The sequence below is a fragment of the Heteronotia binoei genome, chromosome 11, assembly GCF_032191835.1.
Source record: "Heteronotia binoei isolate CCM8104 ecotype False Entrance Well chromosome 11, APGP_CSIRO_Hbin_v1, whole genome shotgun sequence".
NCBI lineage: Eukaryota > Metazoa > Chordata > Lepidosauria > Squamata > Gekkonidae > Heteronotia > Heteronotia binoei.
In genome coordinates this window covers 6405187-6427433 of record NC_083233.1, presented here as the reverse complement: position 1 = coordinate 6427433, position 22247 = coordinate 6405187, and the positions used below count along the sequence as shown (strand labels likewise).

Sequence of the window (22247 nt, the reverse complement as noted above, 5' to 3'; positions counted from 1 at the left end):
GAACATACTAATGTCCCTGCATCCTAATAGGAGCTCGAGCAGCCCTGAGAATGGCCATCTGACAGCGCTGCTGATAGTGAATTAGGCGGATCATGAGAGGGAGGCAGGAAGGGTCGCATCAGTGCTTAGTTCTTGTGGCCCACGGAAATGCTGATCACCACCTTGGGGTCGGGAAGCAATTTGTTCTCCAGGGATCCTGGAGGCTTTTGCCATCTTCTGGGCACGGAGCCTGCAGGGGTCACTGGGAGGTGTTTGTGAAGTCCCTGCATTGTGCAGGGGGTTGGACTAGATGAACCTGGCGGTCCCTTCCAAATCTATGATTCTCGGATTCCCATGCCACTTCAATGCAAAATGACTTTTAAAAAGGCTGATTCATTGTGTCGGTCTGAAGCAGCAGAACGAAGTTTAAGTCCACTTTTAAGACCAACGAAGTTTAATTCTGGATACAAGCGTTCGTGTGCCTGCATCCAGGCATGAACTGAAAGGCCAAGAGAGCCATCTCTTCTGACAAGGCAAAACCCGCCTGCCTCTACTCACCAGGGGCAATGATGATCCATCTTCAACACGCACCTGTACAAAGAGAAGAGGGTACAGTGAAGGGAAGAGAAACACCAACTGCTCTTTTTTTTGGGGGGGGGGGTGACCTAAAAGTATACCATGTTTCACTTTGTGAGAAAGGATTGGGGTCTAACCTTCTCTCCGACTGGATGGCTGCAGACAAGCCCCCTTCTGCCCTGCCCCCATCTTCCCCAGCCTCAGGTGCCCTTCTGTAACACCAACATATTAATCTTGACCTACGTTGCACGAGAAAATGGATACATAAGTGCTCAGGGACCTGCATATCTACGGGACCGCCTTTCTCCACATATTCCCCAGAGAGCACTGCGTTCAGGGGCAAAAAACCTACTCTCGGTCCCCGGACCAAAAGAAGCCAGGCTATGCGTGACAAGATCTAGGGCTTTCTCGGTGGCAGCACCAGAGCTTTGGAATGCTCTTCCAGAAGCCATATGGGCCCTGCGGGATCTGTCTGCATTCCGCAGGGCCTGTAAGACCGAGTTGTTCAAGCAGGCCTTCGAGGCTTGACGAAGATGGCTGCCACCGGACATCACACAGAACGCCGGTGTTCACGGCTTGGAATTCTAATGCCGCTATAATGTATTCAGCACTATATAATGGTTTTAATAATCTCGAATTGTAATACGTTTTTAAACTGAAAATGTAAATTATGGTTTTATATATTTTATTTGTTTAATTGTCTAGATACTGTGAGCCGCCCTGAGTCCGCTTGCGGAGAGGGCGGGATATAAATCAAATGTAATAAATAAATAAATATAAATAGAACAAGCAACACTATACACTGTATTCTTTATAAAGTTCCTTGTGTATCTGCTCTGTGCACGCCCAAGCCCAGCAAGGGAGTCCTGTGCAAACAGGCTTCTGTGTGGACACCTCATAAACCTCACTGGATGCACCTTTTGAAGCAGATGGGACTCCTCTGTTCTGCGCTCAACTTGACTGAGGCCCCACGAGGTCCAATGTGTGCTTGAGATAGATCTAAAGAATTCCTGGCATGCATATTTCCCAAGGTTAAAAAGCTAAAGGTAGTCCCCTGCGCAAGCACCAGTCATTTTCGGCTCTGGGGTGACGTCGCTTTCACAACGTTTTCACGGCAGACTTTTTACGGGGTGGTTTGCCATTGCCTTCTCCAGTCATCTCCACTTTCCCCCCAGCAGGCTGGGTACTAATTTTACCGACCTCAGAAGGATGGAAGGCTGAGTCAACCTTGGGCCGGCTACCTGAACCCAGCTTCTGCCGGAATCGAACTCAGGTCGTGAGCAGAGAGTTCAGACCACAGTACTGCAGTACTGCTGCTTTACCACTCTGCGATGACAAGGAAAAGGAAAGATCCCCTGTGCAAGCACCAGTCGTTTCCGATTCTGGGGTGATGTTGCTTCACAACGTTTTCACGGCAGACTTTTTACGGGGTAGTTTGCCATTGCCTTCCCCAGTCATCTACGCTTTCCCCCCAGCAAGCTGGGGACTCATTTTACCAACCTCGGAAGGATGGAAGGCTGAGTCAACCTCGAGCCGGCTACCTGAACCAGCTTCCGCTGGGATCGAACTCAGGTCGTGAGCAGAGGGCTCTGATTGCAGTACTGCAGCTTTAATTAGGGTTGCCAAGTCCAATTCAAGAAATATCTGGGGACTTTGGGGGTGGAGCCAGGAGACTTTGGGGGTGGAGCCAGGAGACTTTGGGGCGGAGCCAGGAACAAGAGTGTGACAAGCATAATTGAACTCCAAGAGAGTTCTGGCCATCACATTTAAAGGGACAGCACACCTTTTTAAATGTCTTCCTTCCATAGGAAATAATGAAGGATAAGGGCACCTTCTTTTGGGGCTCATAGAATTGGACCCCCTGGTCCAATCGTTTTGAAATTTGGGGGATACTTTGGGGAGAGGCACTAGATACTATATTGAAAATTTGGTGCCTCTACCTCAAAAAACAGCTCCCCCAGAGCCCCCGAAACCTCCAGATCAATTCCCCATTATACCCTATGAGAAGACGTTTCCCTCTCCACCCCCCTCCACCCCGCCCCCCCCTTTCTGGGAAATCTGATGCAGGAGACAGAACTCACTCACCTCCGGAGGTGCAAAGGCACATGGTCCTTTGGGGGCGTGGCTGGGCTCCCCTCCCTTCACCGGCCAGCTGACTGGGGGCGGGAAGCAGCCTGAGAAAACGGAAGAGCTCTGGCTGCTGCGATCGGGGCTGGGTGCGAAGGGCTGCCGTTCTCCTCCTCCCCTCCCCCCCGCTTTCCCTTTTATGGCCAGCGGGGGGAGGAGGCTCCAAATCGGGAGTCTCCAGGCCTACCGGGGGATTTGGGACCCCTAGCTTTAATAATAATAATAATAATAAATTTTATTTGTACCCCGCCCTCCTCCGCTGAAGCAGGCTCAGGGCGGCTAACAACACAGTGACCAATGGTACATTAATAAATAAAACATTAATAAAAAACATAGTAACCAATGGTGCATTAATTAAAACCATTACATTAAGAACATTAAATTAAGCATTAACTTAACCTTAAAAACCAGTAGAACATTAATTAAAACAAACTATAACATTATCATTGACGCTATTCTAGTTAGTGCTAATGGCGGATTTTCTTCGTTGTAAAATTGTACTTCAGCTATTCATAAAAGCTAATTTAAAAAGAGTGGTCTTGCAGGCCCTGCGGAACTGATCAAGGTTCCGCAGGGCCCGCACCTCCTCTGGAAGTTGGTTCCAGAGATATGGGGCTGCAGCCGAGAAGGCCCGTGAGCGGGTGTTCTGTAGTTTAACTTCTCTTGGCCCAGGGGTAGTCAGTCTGTTTTTTCCTACTGACCTCAGTGCTCTCTGGGGCTCGTACGGGGAGAGGCGGTCCTTCAGGTAGGCCGGTCCTCGGCCATATAGGGCTTTAAAGGTAATAACCAGCGCCACTTTACCACTCTGCGCCACGGGGCTCTTATTCTCACAGCCCTTTCACCTCATTAGGCTTTGGTTCTTTTGCATGCAGCACAGGCTCACTTTTGGTGCAATTCTAAGTAACACTAAAATGCTTTCAAGCCGCAGCCAACTTCTGGTCTTCCGGGCAGGAGACATCAGGCCAATGTTACACCCCACTAGATCGGTTGAAGCCACTGGGCTTAGAAAGGTGCAACTCTACTTAGGATTGTGCTGTTAGTCTCCAGAGAATTCCCTGAACCACTAGGATTACAAGGAGGCTTCTGTGCCCTGGATCAGCGTCACCTTTCCCTCTTCCTCTCCTGCTTTTTACTGAGCATCTAGCTCAGGCAAGAGTACAGGGCAGCTACACAAAGACTGCTTCGTGTCTTTGACTTCGTTCTAGCAGAAGTATTATCATGCTGATATAATAAAGTGGCCCATAGCATTGTGAGACTGCGAGATGTGCAGATGTGTAGAATTTGTAAGCATCCCCCACAGAAAATGCTCCCTGCCAGTAAAGGATAGAAGAATACAGTACGTACAACGCATCATCAAACAGAAATCAAAAAGTGACAGCTGCCCCTCCCCCACAATTTCCTCATTAAACAGCTGCCCCTCCCCCACACCAGCCCCCACCTCCTGATCAGTAAATGAATGCCTGACGTAGTGGGATTGTACTTTTTTGCTGCCCCTTCTAATACATTAATTGTAACCATCCCAGCATTTTCTTACACATTAAATCCTAACATTTACCTAGCCACCTAACAGCATTTTAGATGCCTATTCTAATACATTAATTGTAAACATATAGCATTTTCTTACACATTAAATCCTAACATTTTTCTATCATCTTCAGTGCCTGTTCTCAGAGTGAGACAAAAGTATTTGACCTTAAAAGGTCAAGTGCTGAAATGTATATCTCGCAGACGTGGGAGGATATTCACCCTGTGAGAGAGAGCAAGAATCTTAGCAAATTATTTAATGCTGACACAGTTTAGACCTGGACAAAATAAACAGATGAAATTAGGTTCTCACGCAATAAATTTCCTGTTCTTATGGTCTGTGATTTAAAATAGCTTTTCCATCAAATTTATGTATGGGCTAATTGTGAGAATAGTGTTTGACCCCCAAAAATGGTCCTAAGAGGTCAAGGGGTTTTATGGCTGTGAAGTGCAGAAAAATGTAGACTTAAGAAAAATGCAAAAGCAGGACAGAGATATACAATTTAGGTTATTTTAAATATAAACAAAGATAGGATTTTCTGACATGTATAGAAACACACAGGTTACAGAATGCCCCATTGGTTTTTTTGTGGATATACTCTGACTGTGTCCAATATGTAGATAAAATAAAATTTTAAATAAAAACAAGCAACAGTAAGCAGTGTTTTAAATGATTTTAGTTCTACATGCCCTGTTAAATGTGCATTCACCCCATGTTCCCCAAGTATTGTTGACAACACAAATATTTACTGCCAACTTTGGTGATTTTTGATATGGTTCCACCAAGATCAGGATCTGAGCCTTTAATTGTATTCAAGTAGGCATTCATTTGCTTTTGATGGAACTCTTAACATCAGAAGATCTGGGGCTTAGTTCTGAGCCATGCAGCTCACTTAATATCTTGGCACACAATACAACTTTTTTCCATCGTCAGCATCCTCCACCTGTTAGCACTCCAAGGAGCTGTCTGGGGGTTACTTGAGCAATGAACAGGGCCCCGGCAGTAGGAGGTTGCCTAGGATTCTATAAGAAAAAGAAGAGCTTATCGTTGCTGCTTTAGGGAGAAGAGGGGGTTGTGGGTCACGGGCAGCCTAGGAACTGATCTCCTTGATGAACCAAGGGTGCAGAGAGAGGAGCGAATTCCACATTTTAATCACTCTCTGTGTAAAATAGTATTTCCTTTTGTCCACCCTGAATATGCTATCAGCCTCGTTGTATTGAGTTCTAGTATTTTGAAAGGGGGAAAAAGTTCTGTTTGTCAACTCTCTCCACCCCTTGCATAATTTTATAAACCTCTATCTTGACCCCACACCCTCCCCCTCCCCTAACATAGCCATCGCTTTTCTAAACTGAAAAGTCACTCATCAGCCTTTCCTCATAGAGAAGGTGCTCCCCCCCCCCCCCAACCCCCCCAATCAACTTTGCTGCCCTTCTCTGTACTTTTTCTAGCTCTGCAATGTCCTTTTGGAGATACGGTGACCAGAATTGTACACACTATTCCAAACAAGGCTGCGATATAGATCTATATGGGGGCATTACAATATAGGCTGTTTTATTCTCAATCCCGTTCCCAAGAATACCTACCACAGACTTTGCCTTTTTCACCGCTGCAGCACACAGGGTTGACACTTTCACCAAACTATCCTCAACACACTTGGGATTTTCCCCCCTCTCAGTCACAGCAAGTTCTATCCCTATTAGCTTATACGTGAAGTGGGGATTTTTTTTGACCCACTATGCCATCACCTTACACTTACCAGCACCTCACCCCTAGTTCCTAATCATTTATGAATAAATGAAATAGTCTTGCCCCCGTACCAATCCTTATCGGACCCCGTAGCATACTTCCCTACATTGTGAGAATTGTCCACAGATCCCCACTCTTTACTAACAGTCATTGAACCAGTTTTTTAATCAGAAAGAGAACCCATCCTCTTATCCCATGACTGCTAAGTTTACTCAGGAATCTCTGGCGAGTCTTTCTCAATGAACTCTAAAAGGTTGGTGAGGCAGGACTTCCCTTTGCAGAAGCCATGTAGGTGAAGAGTAGGTGGAATTCACTGCCACAGGAGGTGGTGGCGGCCACAAGTATGGCCACCTTCAAGAGGGGTTTAGATAGAAATATGGAGCACGGGTCCATCGGTGGCTATTAGCCACAGTGTATGTGTGTATATAAATTTTTTTGCCACTGTGTGACACAGAGTGTTGGACTTGATGGGCCGTTGGCCTGATCCAACATGGCTTCTCTTATGTTCTTATGTTCTTAAGATTAAAAAAACCAAAACAAAAAAACCTGGCACGATTGTGATCTGAGGGTGGAAAAATGTTTTTGTTTCAAACAGTCTTATTAGTAACATATGGCAATAAATTTCAATTTCTTACATCATTAATAATTACTTTTTATCTATCCCATATATTACTTTCTACCCACTCCTCCCCCGTTACTTGACACCCGCCGGTGTTATATACTTAAAATCTTAATATTAAAGGTACCCTTAATTAATAAGAACCAAAATTAATATCCTCCTCCCTCTTGTACTTAGTCATTATCAAAAATTGTCCAATGTCCTTTTATTTTCCACTCTTTTTCTACGTATCTTCTGAACTTTTTCCACTTCATCTTAATTACTTCTAAATCATAGTCTCTTAAGGTTCATGTTAACTTGCCCATTTCACCCCAGTGTCATAACTTTTAAAATCCAATCCCATTTTTCTGGTATTTTTTCTTGCTTCCACAACCGCGCATACAACGTCCTAACTTTTTCCACTCCATCTTAATTACTTCTAAATCATAGTCTCTTAAGGTTCATGTTAACTTGCCCATTTCACTCCATGTCATAACTTTTACAATCCTACCCCATTTCTCTGGTATTTTTTCTTGCTTCCACAACTACGCATGTTATGTCCTAGCAGCTGAAAGCAAGTACCAAATTATAGTTCTATCTTCTTTTGGATTTTTTTTTTCCATTTGTAATCCCAACAGGAAAGTCTCTGCAACTTTCTTAAATTCATATCCCGAGATCCTAGAAATTTCTTGTTGAATCATCCGCCAATACTTTTTTTTTGCCCTTTCACAAACCCACCACATACGGTAGAAAGAACCTTCATGTTTTTTTTTACATTTCCAACACCGGTCTGGCATCTTATTATTCATCTTTGCCAATATCACCCAGTGAGTTGCATTTGAACACGAGTCTCCTAGGTTCTTGTTTAGCACTTAACCCGCTAGAGCCAGCGGAGTATTTTACTTACTTTACTGTAGCCCCCCCTTTTTTGTTTTTGTTTTTTTGCTGAGACTGAAATGTAAGAACAATGTTCTCAACTAGGATAGGCATTAGAGGACCACACTAGGATCCGGAACCATCAAGTTCAAATCCTGACTCTGCCACGCAAGATTGCTGGTGACTTTGAGCCTATCACGCTCTCTTGCCTTAGCCTACCTCACAAGGTTGCTGTTGCGAAGATAAAATGGAAAAGGAGAAAAACAATTGATAAGCTGCTTGGTATCATGATTAGGGAGGGAAACAGGATGTAAAAACTAAGCACTACACCACAATGGTTTCAATGAAATGCGGAGGCTGGACAGTTGTAAGAGACCGCAGAGGCTACTGTTACACGGCTAACCCTACTGACGTCCAAGCTCTGACAAAATTGGGCTAGTCGGTTATATTCAGGCTTCCCATGAAACATTTACATGCGGATAATTAGAGAAATAAGAGCCCCAGTGGTGCAGAGTGGTAAAGCCGCAGCACAGCGGTTCTAACCTCTGCTAACGACCTGAGTTTCACGGTTAAAACAATTTTATTTGGTAACAAATTATATGTCCTGCATCATTAATAACTTCTTTTAACTATCCCACATATTACTTTCTAGCCATCCCTCCCCCATTACTTGACCCCCGCCAGTGTTATTTACTTAAAATACTAATGTTTAAAGGTACCCTTAACTAATAAAAAATGAAAATTAACATTCTTCTTTTTTTTCTAAGACTTCATCATTATCAAAAATTGTTCAACGTCCTTTTATTTTCCACTCCATCTTAAAAACTTCTAAATCATAACCTCTTAAAATTCTTGTTAACTCGTTCATTTCACACAATGTCATAACTTTTACAATCCAACCCCATTTCTCTGGTATTTTTTCATGCTTCCACAACTACGCATATAATGTCCTAGCGGCTGAAAGCATGCACCAAATTATAGTTCTATTTTCTTTTGGAAATTTTTCCATTTGTAATCCCGACAGAAAAGTCTCTGCGACTTTCTTAAATTCATATCCCAAGATCCTAGAAATTTCTTGTTGAATCATCCGCCAATACTTTTTCGCTCTTTCACAAGTCCACCGCATACGGTAGAAAGAACCTTCATGTTTTTTACATTTCCAACATCTGTCCGGCATCTTATTATTCATCTTTTGCCAATTTCTTAGGAGTCATATACCACCTGTACATCATCTTAAAACAATTTTCTTTAATACTCTGACACGTTGAGAGTTTCATAAAGTTCTTCCACAAATATCCCCAAGTTTCCATATATATTTCTTTATTTACATTAATTGCCCACTTAATCATTTGAGATGTCACTACTTCATTTTAAAAGTAACATATAGATTTTTGAAATTAATTTTTCATTGTCTCCAAGCAGAACTTTTCCCATTTCTGTTTGTTCTCATCTCATTCCTTCAGTTTTAATGTCATTCTCCACCAAACTTTTTATTTGTTGCGTTTGAAACCAATCATATTTATTATTCAACTCTTCAGCAGTTTTCAATTCTATTTTACAGCTTTGTATTTTTAGTAATTGGTTATACGACACCCTTTTTCCCTCTCCCATCTCCGCCGTTATCCTTATTACTTCTGCCGGCGATGAGGATAGAGAAATGTTACGACCGTTCCTTTGTCATAGATTGCTATTTGATCATGTTTTGCGCGCTTCGGTTTTAATACAAAGGCACGCAAATCGGGGCCCTCGGCGGTAGTTTCTAAAGCATCCGCGCAATTCGATGTTTTGATTACGCGTGTCTTAGACGGTCGTTGTATATAATCGAATAAAATATAATACGCGATCGCGATGTATAACGTTAGACAACCTTGTTACTCTGACTTTTGAAAACCCCGAGATAGGCCCCCTTCTGCGAATTCGGCTCAGCGGCCCACCACCAATAGGGGAGTCGCCGTTGTTCAAACGCGCCAGCGGGTGCGGGGGGGGGGGGGGTCGGCGCAGGATTCTCTTTAAATACGGGAAACCCGAGCGCCGTTCTGACGGCTCCGTACCACCATGGAGAAATTTTCTAACATGGAGGGACCCCTAGGCATCAAGCCTCACAAACATTCAAGAAAAGGCAACGGTGATGAGATAGAAGCGGAGAACACCGCCCCCGAGAAGACCCCTCTAGAATCTGTACCCGAAAACATGGAAGAGGAGAGTTTGGGGAACCAGGAAGCAGAAACAGATGCACAGGTAAGTTGTGAGAAAAGAGGAAAGTGGGGAGGATTGCCATGGCGGGTCATGTAGCGTTATGCCCTTTCTTTTTTTTTAAATTAGGCGGCGGAGGGATCAGAGACCAAAGTCGCTGATTTAGAGGATTTGATCATGTGTGGGATGCTAACCCTGGTGTTGCTCAAATCTTTAAGAAAGCGTGGTTCTAATCTCAAGAACTCAACACAGGTGGAGAATAATGAATCCCCTTTGAGGGAGAGTTCCACAAAGAAGGCTTGGGAAAAGGCAGAGCTCTCTGAGAATGGCGTCTCTATCAAGGAGTCAGAACGTGGAGGGAAGGCACAAGAAAATATGGAGATTGTGGAGGAAACGGTCTATTTTAAAGCGCTCTTTCCGAATGTAAGGCCTAAAAAAAAAAAACACCGAGGTGTATGGAATTGGGGGGTGGGGGGCCCGCTCATGAGACAGGATACTATTTTTTTTTCCTTCAAACTTTTAGGTAGAGAATGTGGCAGCGGTCAACTCAGGGAGGCCGGACACCTGTCACTGCCCATACTGCGGGGGTCTAGCACACTTTCAAGATTCAGATGAGGAAGATTCCCTAGCAGATGCCGAGCACGATACCGCCGGTGATTCCGGAGCGGACATGGAGGATACCTCTGGAGATTCTGAAGCAGACACGAAGGATGAAGCTGTGGAAAAGGCGAGGGAACCCCCGGTTGATGAAGCGCAAACACCGGAGTCTCCAAAGGAGGTTGATTCCCTCATGGAGGAAGAAGAAGAGGTTGCAAAGAAGGAAAAACATACAGATTAGAATCGAGAATGTCCCAACCACATGTAGATGAGAAAACACACACGTCTGTTGGTATATAAGACCCGTATCCTGAAGCGGATAGTAAGAACTGTATTTTTTCAGTAGGGTGGGGGAAATAGCACGCTTGTTTTTGTTTTCTCACATTGATAAAGCGGATGTATCGTTGCTACACTTTCTGTACATACACACGTGTCTAATCCTTGTGAATCGCAACACGACAAAGATGTACGCCGTGTATTTCTTACCCTGCCCCCCCACCCCTTGCAGGATTTCCCGGCAATCCCCCCTTCCCTCCTATTCGACACCAAAGTGGAAGACGCCTCATTCGCGGGGAACTGTAGACACGTGGGTCGGGATGCAGATTGTTGTTAATTAAAAAAAGCTACGCTTTGTATATTCTCGCTTTAATAAAATGCTTTTCTATTAGATATGACGGTATGAAACACGTGGTGTGCTCGACTGAAATAAGCTTAGAATTCCCACCGTAAAAATCCAAACACACATCGTTACGACGGTTGCACCGCAAGGTCATCTAACGTATTTTAGCATAACGCCTCAGTTCTCTAGAATGGAACTAACAAAACATACAAACTTAGGACCTGAACAATCTTTGTTTCCATTTGTTTGGTTTTTTGACGTTGCCAAGGTGGGTTGTGCTTCATTTAAACATTCAGGCCTAGACACCGATTTAAGCAACGTTATTAAAATTGTAAAAATATAGAGCGGACTCATCACGGGTACTTGTTCATAGTTTCATAGCGCTTGTTCATAGTTTCGAGTTCACGATGTACTTTTATCTCACGGCCATGAGGAAAGCTAATCCTGCTAGGACAAATCCGGCGGTCGCTATGATAGTGTTGCTTTTGGTATCGCACCGGCTGATTGAATCAGAACCGTGTTTGTTGAAGTAGCGGTAGAACCCTTCCCAGCCACCATGCGCCTCCAGCCACTCGCGCTTCTCCACAGACAGATAGATGACCAATGCCTCTGTCAGGCCGCCGATCTCCTCGTGGGCCCCCCGCTCAGCCAGAGCTGTTGCCAAGGTGCCGGTGAACACAAACAGCGCCACTACTCGACCCCAGTTAAGCCCGCCATCAGATGCCATCTGCACCGCCACACGTCTCAAATGGACGTCTGCCCTACCAGGCTCCGGCAAGATTGCCGTGGAGCAAATGGAGTGAAAGAATGTCTTCTCACGGCTCTCCAGCTTGTCAGCCACTCTCCGCAGGGTCTTGGCCGTGTGGCTGTGAGACAGCACCGAACCACTCAGGTTGCGTCGCAAGTAGCCATCCACCAGTCGCCTTGTCTCGGCTGTCAGATCGCTCAGCATAGCGACTCTTCGATGACTGCCGATGAATACGTCGGCCTGCTCCAACCGTGCCCCAATACCGCCGGTTCTATACAGATACGATTTTACAACCTACTTTCCCCCAATCGGTAGGTTTCTTACAAACCGAGAAGCCGACAAATTAAGCATCCGTAATAGATACGGTCATAGAAATGTAGAGGAAGTACCGGCCGAAAGAACATGGGTAAAAGAATGATGGGATTACCTACGTGTATAGACACGGAACATACCACCCCCCCCCCCCCTTTCCCTAACATGATCCAGCAGCGGACTATAACGCTGTTTCTCGTGTGTTACTTTGTAATATGTTTATTGTACCCCAGCCTGATTCCGGCCTCCCCCATTCTCACCTTTTCCCATTATGCTCACCCTCGGCCCCTTTGATTCGTAGCCATCTTTATACGATATTACACCAGCTTTCCTATATAAAATCAGATAGACTCCCTCCGTTTCTTACCCCGCCTGCCCCAGCTAATTTTAATCCGCCCAAGCAAACGCCGAAGAAACCTATCCTCCCACAATTGCGATCCGCAGCCTTTACACCGTCACTCCTACCCTGTTCAATAGGTCATATTTACAGGGGAGTGTTTCACCGTAAAGTGAAAATAAAGGAAAAAAGCTTATATGTAATAACAGGGTGTGTCCGATTATTCAGTGTATTTTTATACTTTGTTTCTTTGTTGCCCAAAGTGTTTTACAAAAAGCCATTAGCCAAAAATTGGCATGATTATACATTATTAAAACAAACCAGGAGAAGGACTTTCTGTGTTGGTGGTATCGGATGAGAGAAGAGACGGCCCCCTCCTTCAGCCGGGGCATAAGAATGGAACCGCTACAGAAAAAGACTTGCTCCGGCTTTTAAAGAACTTTTAAAGAGCTGTTCAGGATTATGTGGGAAAGAGCGTGCACGGTGTTGTTTTTTAAAGTAAGGAACCCGTGAAAACACGCTGTCGGTATTAGGACTTGTGTTTAAACAGCTCTCGGTCTATTTTAAGTTTTCTCGGTGCAGAGCCGTTATTTTCATCGTTATTGGTAAAACCATACGTCTATCGGCGTATCGGCGTCAATCTCCCTCTTACTGATAAAAAGCGACCTCCCTAAATGCAGCGTGATCTTTTTTAATATCGAATATTTTTTAGTATCAAAATTTGCACAAACTCAACGGCTTCTAAATACATTTTTATTTTTATACATGTGAATGTATAAAATGTACATTTATTACAGAAAGTTTTTAAAATTTATTTACAAAAGGGGGAAAAGAAAGGTATTCACAGATGTGCCATTCTGAAATGTATTATGCAGAAATTTCTCAACAAGTGTCACATAGGGTCGGTGGCATTTCTGAAACAACGTTCTCAATTGTTCACAGGGGGTCGGGGATGTTTGTACGCCTTCCACCAGGTTGGCCAACGTTATGACATGATTCTTGTTAATACCACAACAATCAAGAAAACACGCAATAACCGTGATCACATACAACACGGGGCCCATATTCAGATTGCGACAAACATATCTTAAGTTCTCATCGTAAAAAGCAGAGGACCACGTCAAACATACATGAGAATTCTGTCCGGGTCTATCTAAAATGCATCCGTCACACATAGAATAAGAGAGATCGTTGGAGCAATAATTGAGAACAGAATAAGCGGTGGCAGTTATCAGTTTGTACATCGCAGAACGTGACTTTTGCTTGTCCACAGGTGGAACGTCTTCATCGGACACTCCCACGTATTTTTGCAGGACGGTATGAATCGACGTCTGAACACCGGACAAGTCCACGAGACAAATTTTCTAAAAATCACAAACACACAAAATGAGAAAAGGAGCCTAAACAGAAACAACACAACCTTTTACACATCTTTCCCATGTTGTTCTACCCACCTTAAATGTATCTTGTTGTGACGGATTCACGGAGTCACAACTCTCACCATCCTGGAAACATCTACTCCGCTTCGGTGTACAGATTTCTGCCCCATCTTTCATTTTCTCGGGGGAAGCAAAAAGGCGTTTAGCAAGAACCGGCTGTACATTCTCCTTGTCAGAATCGGTGCTAGGTTTTTGAATCCTCGCTGTAGTTTTCCTCCTCACGGGTGCTCCAGGGACCACAGGATTAAAAACAGACAGGGGTGTATTCGCCATGGTGGTACGGAGCCGTCAGAACGGTGCTCGGGTTTCCCGTATTTAAAGAGAATCCTGCGCCGACCCCCCCGCACCCGCTGGCGCGTTTGAACAACGGCGACTCCCCTATTGGTGGCGGGCCGCTGAGCCGAATTCGCAGAAGGGGGCCTATCTCGGGGTTTTCAAAAGTCAGAGTAACAAGGTTGTCTAACGTTATACATCGCGATCGCGTATTATATTTTATTCGATTATATACAACGACCGTCTAAGACACGCGTAATCAAAACATCGAATTGCGCGGATGCTTTAGAAACTACCGCCGAGGGCCCCGATTTGCGTGCCTTTGTATTAAAACCGAAGCGCGCAAAACATGATCAAATAGCAATCTATGACAAAGGAACGGTCGTAACATTTCTCTATCCTCAGTGCCTGCGGAAGTAATAAGGATAACGGCGGAGATGGGAGAGGGAAAAAGGGTGTCGTATAAACTAAAAATACAAAGCTGTAAAATAGAATTGAAAACTGCCGAAGAGTTGAATAATAAATATGATTGTTTCAAACGCAACAAATAAAAAGTTTGGTGGAAAGCGATGTTAAAACTGAAGGAATAAGATGAGAACAAACAGAAATGGGAAAAGTTCTGCTTGGAGACAATGAAAAATTAATTTCAAAAATCTATATGTTACTTTTAAAATGAAGTAGTGACATCTCAAATGATTAAGTGGGCAATTAATGTAAATAAAGAAATATATATGGAAACTTGGGGATATTTGTGGAAGAACTTTATGAAACTCTCAACGTGTCAGAGTATTAAAGAAAATTGTTTTAAGATGATGTACAGGTGGTATATGACTCCTAAGAAATTGGCAAAAGATGAATAATAAGATGCCGGACAGATGTTGGAAATGTAAAAAACATGAAGGTTCTTTCTACCGTATGCGGTGGACTTGTGAAAGAGCGAAAAAGTATTGGCGGATGATTCAACAAGAAATTTCTAGGATCTTGGGATATGAATTTAAGAAAGTCGCAGAGACTTTTCTGTCGGGATTACAAATGGAAAAATTTCCAAAAGAAAATAGAACTATAATTTGGTGCATGCTTTCAGCCGCTAGGACATTATATGCGTAGTTGTGGAAGCATGAAAAAATACCAGAGAAATGGGGTTGGATTGTAAAAGTTATGACATTGTGTGAAATGAACGAGTTAACAAGAATTTTAAGAGGTTATGATTTAGAAGTTTTTAAGATGGAGTGGAAAATAAAAGGACGTTGAACAATTTTTGATAATGATGAAGTCTTAGAAAAAAAAGAAGAATGTTAATTTTCATTTTTTATTAGTTAAGGGTACCTTTAAACATTAGTATTTTAAGTAAATAACACTGGCGGGGGTCAAGTAATGGGGGAGGGATGGCTAGAAAGTAATATGTGGGATAGTTAAAAGAAGTTATTAATGATGCAGGACATATAATTTGTTACCAAATAAAATTGTTTTAACCGTGAAACTCAGGTCGTTAGCAGAGGTTAGAACCGCTGTGCTGCGGCTTTACCACTCTGCACCACTGGGGCTCTTATTTCTCTAATTATCCGCATGTAAATGTTTCATGGGAAGCCTGAATATAACCGACTAGCCCAATTTTGTCAGAGCTTGGACGTCAGTAGGGTTAGCCGTGTAACAGTAGCCTCTGCGGTCTCTTACAACTGTCCAGCCTCCGCATTTCATTGAAACCATTGTGGTGTAGTGCTTAGTTTTTACATCCTGTTTCCCTCCCTAATCATGATACCAAGCAGCTTATCAATTGTTTTTCTCCTTTTCCATTTTATCTTCGCAACAGCAACCTTGTGAGGTAGGCTAAGGCAAGAGAGCGTGATAGGCTCAAAGTCACCAGCAATCTTGCGTGGCAGAGTCAGGATTTGAACTTGATGGTTCCGGATCCTAGTGTGGTCCTCTAATGCCTATCCTAGTTGAGAACATTGTTCTTACATTTCAGTCTCAGCAAAAAAACAAAAACAAAAAAGGGGGGGCTACAGTAAAGTAAGTAAAATACTCCGCTGGCTCTAGCGGGTTAAGTGCTAAACAAGAACCTAGGAGACTCGTGTTCAAATGCAACTCACTGGGTGATATTGGCAAAGATGAATAATAAGATGCCAGACCGGTGTTGGAAATGTAAAAAAAAACATGAAGGTTCTTTCTACCGTATGTGGTGGGTTTGTGAAAGGGCAAAAAAAAAGTATTGGCGGATGATTCAACAAGAAATTTCTAGGATCTCGGGATATGAATTTAAGAAAGTTGCAGAGACTTTCCTGTTGGGATTACAAATGGAAAAAAAAAATCCAAAAGAAGATAGAACTATAATTTGGTACTTGCTTTCAGCTGCTAGGACATAACATGCGTAGTTGTGGAAGCAAGAAAAAATACCAGAGAAATGGGGTAGGATTGTAAAAGTTATGACATGGAGTGAAATGGGCAAGTTAACATGAACCTTAAGAGACTATGATTTAGAAGTAATTAAGATGGAGTGGAAAAAGTTAGGACGTTGTATGCGCGGTTGTGGAAGCAAGAAAAAATACCAGAAAAATGGGATTGGATTTTAAAAGTTATGACACTGGGGTGAAATGGGCAAGTTAACATGAACCTTAAGAGACTATGATTTAGAAGTAATTAAGATGAAGTGGAAAAAGTTCAGAAGATACGTAGAAAAAGAGTGGAAAATAAAAGGACATTGGACAATTTTTGATAATGACTAAGTACAAGAGGGAGGAGGATATTAATTTTGGTTCTTATTAATTAAGGGTACCTTTAATATTAAGATTTTAAGTATATAACACCGGCGGGTGTCAAGTAACGGGGGAGGAGTGGGTAGAAAGTAATATATGGGATAGATAAAAAGTAATTATTAATGATGTAAGAAATTGAAATTTATTGCCATATGTTACTAATAAGACTGTTTGAAACAAAAACATTTTTCCACCCTCAGATCACAATCGTGCCAGGTTTTTTTGTTTTGGTTTTTTTAATCTTAAGAACATAAGAACATAAGAGAAGCCATGTTGGATCAGGCCAACGGCCCATCAAGTCCAACACTCTGTGTCACACAGTGGCAAAAAAATTTATATACACACATACACTGTGGCTAATAGCCACCGATGGACCCGTGCTCCATATTTCTATCTAAACCCCTCTTGAAGGTGGCCATACTTGTGGCCGCCACCACCTCCTGTGGCAGTGAATTCCACCTACTCTTCACCTACATGGCTTCTGCAAAGGGAAGTCCTGCCTCACCAACCTTTTAGAGTTCATTGAGAAAGACTCGCCAGAGATTCCTGAGTAAACTTAGCAGTCATGGGATAAGAGGATGGGTTCTCTTTCTGATTAAAAACTGGTTCAATGACTGTTAGTAAAGAGTGGGGATCTGTGGACAATTCTCACAATGTAGGGAAGTATGCTACGGGGTCCGATAAGGATTGGTACGGGGGCAAGACTATTTCATTTATTCATAAATGATTAGGAACTAGGGGTGAGGTGCTGGTAAGTGTAAGGTGATGGCATAGTGGGTCAAAAAAAATCCCCACTTCACGTATAAGCTAATAGGGATAGAACTTGCTGTGACTGAGAGGGGGGAAAATCCCAAGTGTGTTGAGGATAGTTTGGTGAAAGTGTCAACCCTGTGTGCTGCAGCGGTGAAAAAGGCAAAGTCTGTGGTAGGTATTCTTGGGAACGGGATTGAGAATAAAACAGCCTATATTGTAATGCCCCCATATAGATCTATATCGCAGCCTTGTTTGGAATAGTGTGTACAATTCTGGTCACCGTATCTCCAAAAGGACATTGCAGAGCTAGAAAAAGTACAGAGAAGGGCAGCAAAGTTGATTGGGGGGGTTGGGGGGGGGGGGAGCACCTTCTCTATGAGGAAAGGCTGATGAGTGACTTTTCAGTTTAGAAAAGCGATGGCTATGTTAGGGGAGGGGGAGGGTGTGGGGTCAAGATAGAGGTTTATAAAATTATGCAAGGGGTGGAGAGAGTTGACAAACAGAACTTTTTCCCCCTTTCAAAATACTAGAACTCAATACAACGAGGCTGATAGCATATTCAGGGTGGACAAAAGGAAATACTATTTTACACAGAGAGTGATTAAAATGTGGAATTCGCTCCTCTCTCTGCACCCTTGGTTCATCAAGGAGATCAGTTCCTAGGCTGCCCGTGACCCACAACCCCCTCTTCTCCCTAAAGCAGCAACGATAAGCTCTTCTTTTTCTTATAGAATCCTAGGCAACCTCCTACTGCCGGGGCCCTGTTCATTGCTCAAGTAACCCCCAGACAGCTCCTTGGAGTGCTAACAGGTGGAGGATGCTGACGATGGAAAAAAGTTGTATTGTGTGCCAAGATATTAAGTGAGCTGCATGGCTCAGAACTAAGCCCCAGATCTTCTGATGTTAAGAGTTCCATCAAAAGCAAATGAATGCCTACTTGAATACAATTAAAGGCTCAGATCCTGATCTTGGTGGAACCATATCAAAAATCACCAAAGTTGGCAGTAAATATTTGTGTTGTCAACAATACTTGGGGAACATGGGGTGAATGCACATTTAACAGGGCATGTAGAACTAAAATCATTTAAAACACTGCTTACTGTTGCTTGTTTTTATTTAAAATTTTATTTTATCTACATATTGGACACAGTCAGAGTATATCCACAAAAAAACCAATGGGGCATTCTGTAACCTGTGTGTTTCTATACATGTCAGAAAATCCTATCTTTGTTTATATTTAAAATAACCTAAATTGTATATCTCTGTCCTGCTTTTGCATTTTTCTTAAGTCTACATTTTTCTGCACTTCACAGCCATAAAACCCCTTGACCTCTTAGGACCATTTTTGGGGGTCAAACACTATTCTCACAATTAGCCCATACATAAATTTGATGGAAAAGCTATTTTAAATCACAGACCATAAGAACAGGAAATTTATTGCGTGAGAACCTAATTTCATCTGTTTATTTTGTCCAGGTCTAAACTGTGTCAGCATTAAATAATTTGCTAAGATTCTTGCTCTCTCTCACAGGGTGAATATCCTCCCACGTCTGCGAGATATACATTTCAGCACTTGACCTTTTAAGGTCAAATACTTTTGTCTCACTCTGAGAACAGGCACTGAAGATGATAGAAAAATGTTAGGATTTAATGTGTAAGAAAATGCTATATGTTTACAATTAATGTATTAGAATAGGCATCTAAAATGCTGTTAGGTGGCTAGGTAAATGTTAGGATTTAATGTGTAAGAAAATGTTGGGATGGTTACAATTAATGTATTAGAAGGGGCAGCAAAAAAGTACAATCCCACTACGTCAGGCATTCATTTACTGATCAGGAGGTGGGGGCTGGTGTGGGGGAGGGGCAGCTGTTTAATGAGGAAATTGTGGGGGAGGGGCAGCTGTCACTTTTTGATTTCTGTTTGATGATGCGTTGTACGTACTGTATTCTTCTAAGGATTAACAACACTAGGAAGGAAGGTTCTAGCCCACTGACTCCTGCAGTGGTCCCCAACATGGTGCCCATGGGTGCCACGCCCTTTCCTGGGCACCTGCCAATTGTTTTAAGAAAGTGGGTGAGGCCAGGTGGAGCTACTGGCCGTTGGAGAGATGTCGATTTTTCACTTTGACAGCAGCTGCCAGCACGACACACCTGCTGATGTGACCTTAAGTCCGTCACAAGTTCTCGCAGAGCTGTTTTTCTCAAGAGCAGCTTCTGAAAGAGCTCTCTCAGCTCCACCTACCTCACAGGGTGTCTGTTGTGGGGAGGGGAAGGGAAAAGAGATTGGAAGCTGCTCTGAGACTCCTTCGGGTAGTGAAGGGGAGAGGCTGCTGGGATATGAAATCTCTCCTTCTTCTTCTTCTTCGCATGACTGATGGTAAGCTGTGTCAGCCCTTTTGTTGCTGTGCTGCCAGCACTGTCAGGATTCCAAAGGTGCCCACAGGCTCAAAAAGATGGCAGACCTCTGCACTGCTGTGTGAGTTTTCTGCTTCAGGTGTTGCTAGGGTTGCCAAGTCCAATCCCAGAAATATCTGGGGACTTTGGAGGTGGAGCCAGGAGACACTGGGGTGGGGCTAGGGGGGAGGGGGGAAACGGCGCCGGGGAGCGTGGCGAGCCACCCCGTCTCGGAGCGGGCGACGCCGCTGCGCAGCTACCGCCCCCCCCGCCCCACCGCAGCTGCTCCTCCGAGATGGGCTCAGGCTGAGCTCATCTCGGAGGAGCAGCTGCGGTGGGGCGGGGGGGGAGCGGCAGCTGCGCTTCGCTCTGCCTCTGGGGTGGAATCGGAGGGGGGGGTGGAGGGGGGCGGGGGGCGTGGCGAGCCGTGAGTCCGGGTCCTAGAAGGGCCCGGATTCGCGGCTCGCCATGCTCCTGGCCTGCCTCCGCCCTCCCTTTCTCTGGTTTTGCCTCGCTGGTTTTGCCTGCGCTGCTGCCGCCTCTTGGCTGCTCCTCCGAGATGGGCTCAGCCTGGGCCCATCTCGGAGGAGCAGCTGCGGTGGGCGGGGAGGGGGCGGCAGCGGTGTGGCGGCCTCGCCCGCTCCGGGATGGGGCGGCTCGCCATGCTCCTTGGCGCTGTTTCCCCCCTTCCCCCGCTTAGGGTGGCCAGACCGTCCCGGTCTCCCGGGACATTCCCGGATCTGGCCACCCAATCCCGGATCCCGGGCTGCCTATACCGGGACCATTAAAGGTCCCGGTTTAGGCAGCCCAGGAGCCGGTGGGCCGCGGGCGCGGGCGGGGAAGGCGGGGAGTGAGGGAGGGAGCGTCCCTGCGCCTGCGCAGGGCCCCTGCGCACGCGCAGGGACGCTCCCTCCCTCACTTCCCGCCTTCCCCGCCCGCGCGCGGGGCCCGGCGGCAGTGGTGGAGGCCTCTCCGTGGCCTCCGCTGGTCGCTGGAAGCCCTCCAGAGACTCTGGAGGGCCTCCAGCGACCAGCGGAGGCCGCGGAGAGGCCGCGGGGCACCCGGCGCTGGTCCCCGAAGGCCTTCCAGAGCCTCTGGAAGGCCTTCGGGGACCAGCGCCGGCCAGCGAAGGCTTCCCCGCGGCCTCCGCTGGTCCCTGTAGGCCCTCCAGACTCTCTGGAGGGCCTGCAGGGACCATTGGAGGCCGCGGGGAAGCCGCGGGGCACCCGGCGCTGGTCCCGGAAGGCCTTCCAGAGCCTCTGGAAGGCCTTCCGGGACCAGCGCCGGCCAGCGAAGGCTTCCCCGCAGCCTCCGCTGGTCCCTGCAGGCCCTCCAGAGTCTCTGGAGGGCCTGCAGGGACCAGCGGAGGCCGCGGGGAAGCCGCGGGGCACCCGGCGCTGGTCCCGGAAGGCCTTCCAGAGCCTCTGGAAGGCCTTCCGGGACCAGCGCCGGCCAGCGAAGGCTTCCCCGCGGCCTCCGCTGGTCCCTGCAGGCCCTCCAGAGTCTCTGGAGGGCCTGCAGGGACCAGCGGAGGCCGCGGGGAAGCCGCGGGGCACCCGGCGCTGGTCCCGGAAGGCCTTCCAGAGCCTCTGGAAGGCCTTCCGGGACCAGCGCCGGCCAGCGAAGGCTTCCCCGCGGCCTCCGCTGGTCCCTGCAGGCCCTCCAGAGTCTCTGGAGGGCCTCCAGGGAGCAGCGGAGGCCGCGGGGAAGCCGCGGAGCAGCCGGCGCTGGTCCCTGGAGGCCAGCGCCGGCAGCTCCCTCCCTCCCTCGCCGCGACGCCGCCGCCGGAGGACTCCCCGCCGCCGCCGCCGCTGGACTCCGCCGCCCTGGAATAAGGTAAGGGGGCCGAAAGCGGGGGGGGGGGGGCGGGGGGCGGCCTTCCTTCCTTCCCTCCCTCCTCCCTCCCTTCCTTTCTTCCTTCCTTCCCTCCCTCCCTTGCCTTCCTTCCTTCCTTCCCTCCCTCCCCCTTCCTTCCTTCCTTCCTTCCCTCCCCCCTTCCTTCCCTCCCTCCCCTTCCTTCCTTCCTTCCTTCCTTCCTTCCTTCCTTCCTTCCTTCCTTCCTTCCTTCCTTCCTTCCCTCCTTCCTTCCTTCCTTCCTTCCTTCCTTCCTTCCTTCCTTCCTTCCTTCCTTCCTTCCTTCCTTCCTTCCTTCCCTCCCTTCCTTCCTCCCTCCCTCCCTTCCCTCCCTTCCTTCCTTCCTTCCCTCCCTCCCTTCTTCCTTTCTTCCCTTCTTCCCTCCCTCCCTTTCTCCCTTCCTTCCTTCCTTCCCTCCCTCCCTCCTTATGTTGTTATGTGATGCAGAGTGTTGGACTGGATGGGCCACTGGCCTGATCCAACAGGGCTTCTCTTATGTTGTTATGTGATGCAGAGTGTTGGACTGGATGGGCCACTGGCCTGATCCA

The 22247-nt window shown here is 46.0% G+C and overlaps 2 protein-coding genes across 2 annotated transcripts in view; both read right to left on the bottom strand.

Moving 5' to 3' along the window:
• ZDHHC15 (zinc finger DHHC-type palmitoyltransferase 15) overlaps nucleotides 1-22247 on the bottom strand; it is a 52671-nt gene that overhangs the window by 12180 nt on the left and 18244 nt on the right. Inside the window, exon 6 of the mRNA XM_060249278.1 lies at nucleotides 538-570. Within this exon, the coding sequence (XP_060105261.1) occupies nucleotides 538-570 (33 nt within the window). The remainder of the gene's footprint in view (nucleotides 1-537; nucleotides 571-22247) is intronic.
• Nucleotides 11252-11788, bottom strand: LOC132578884 (anti-apoptotic protein NR13-like). The gene has a single exon (XM_060249002.1). The coding sequence runs from the start codon at nucleotides 11786-11788 to the stop codon at nucleotides 11252-11254; it is 537 nt and encodes a 178-aa protein (XP_060104985.1).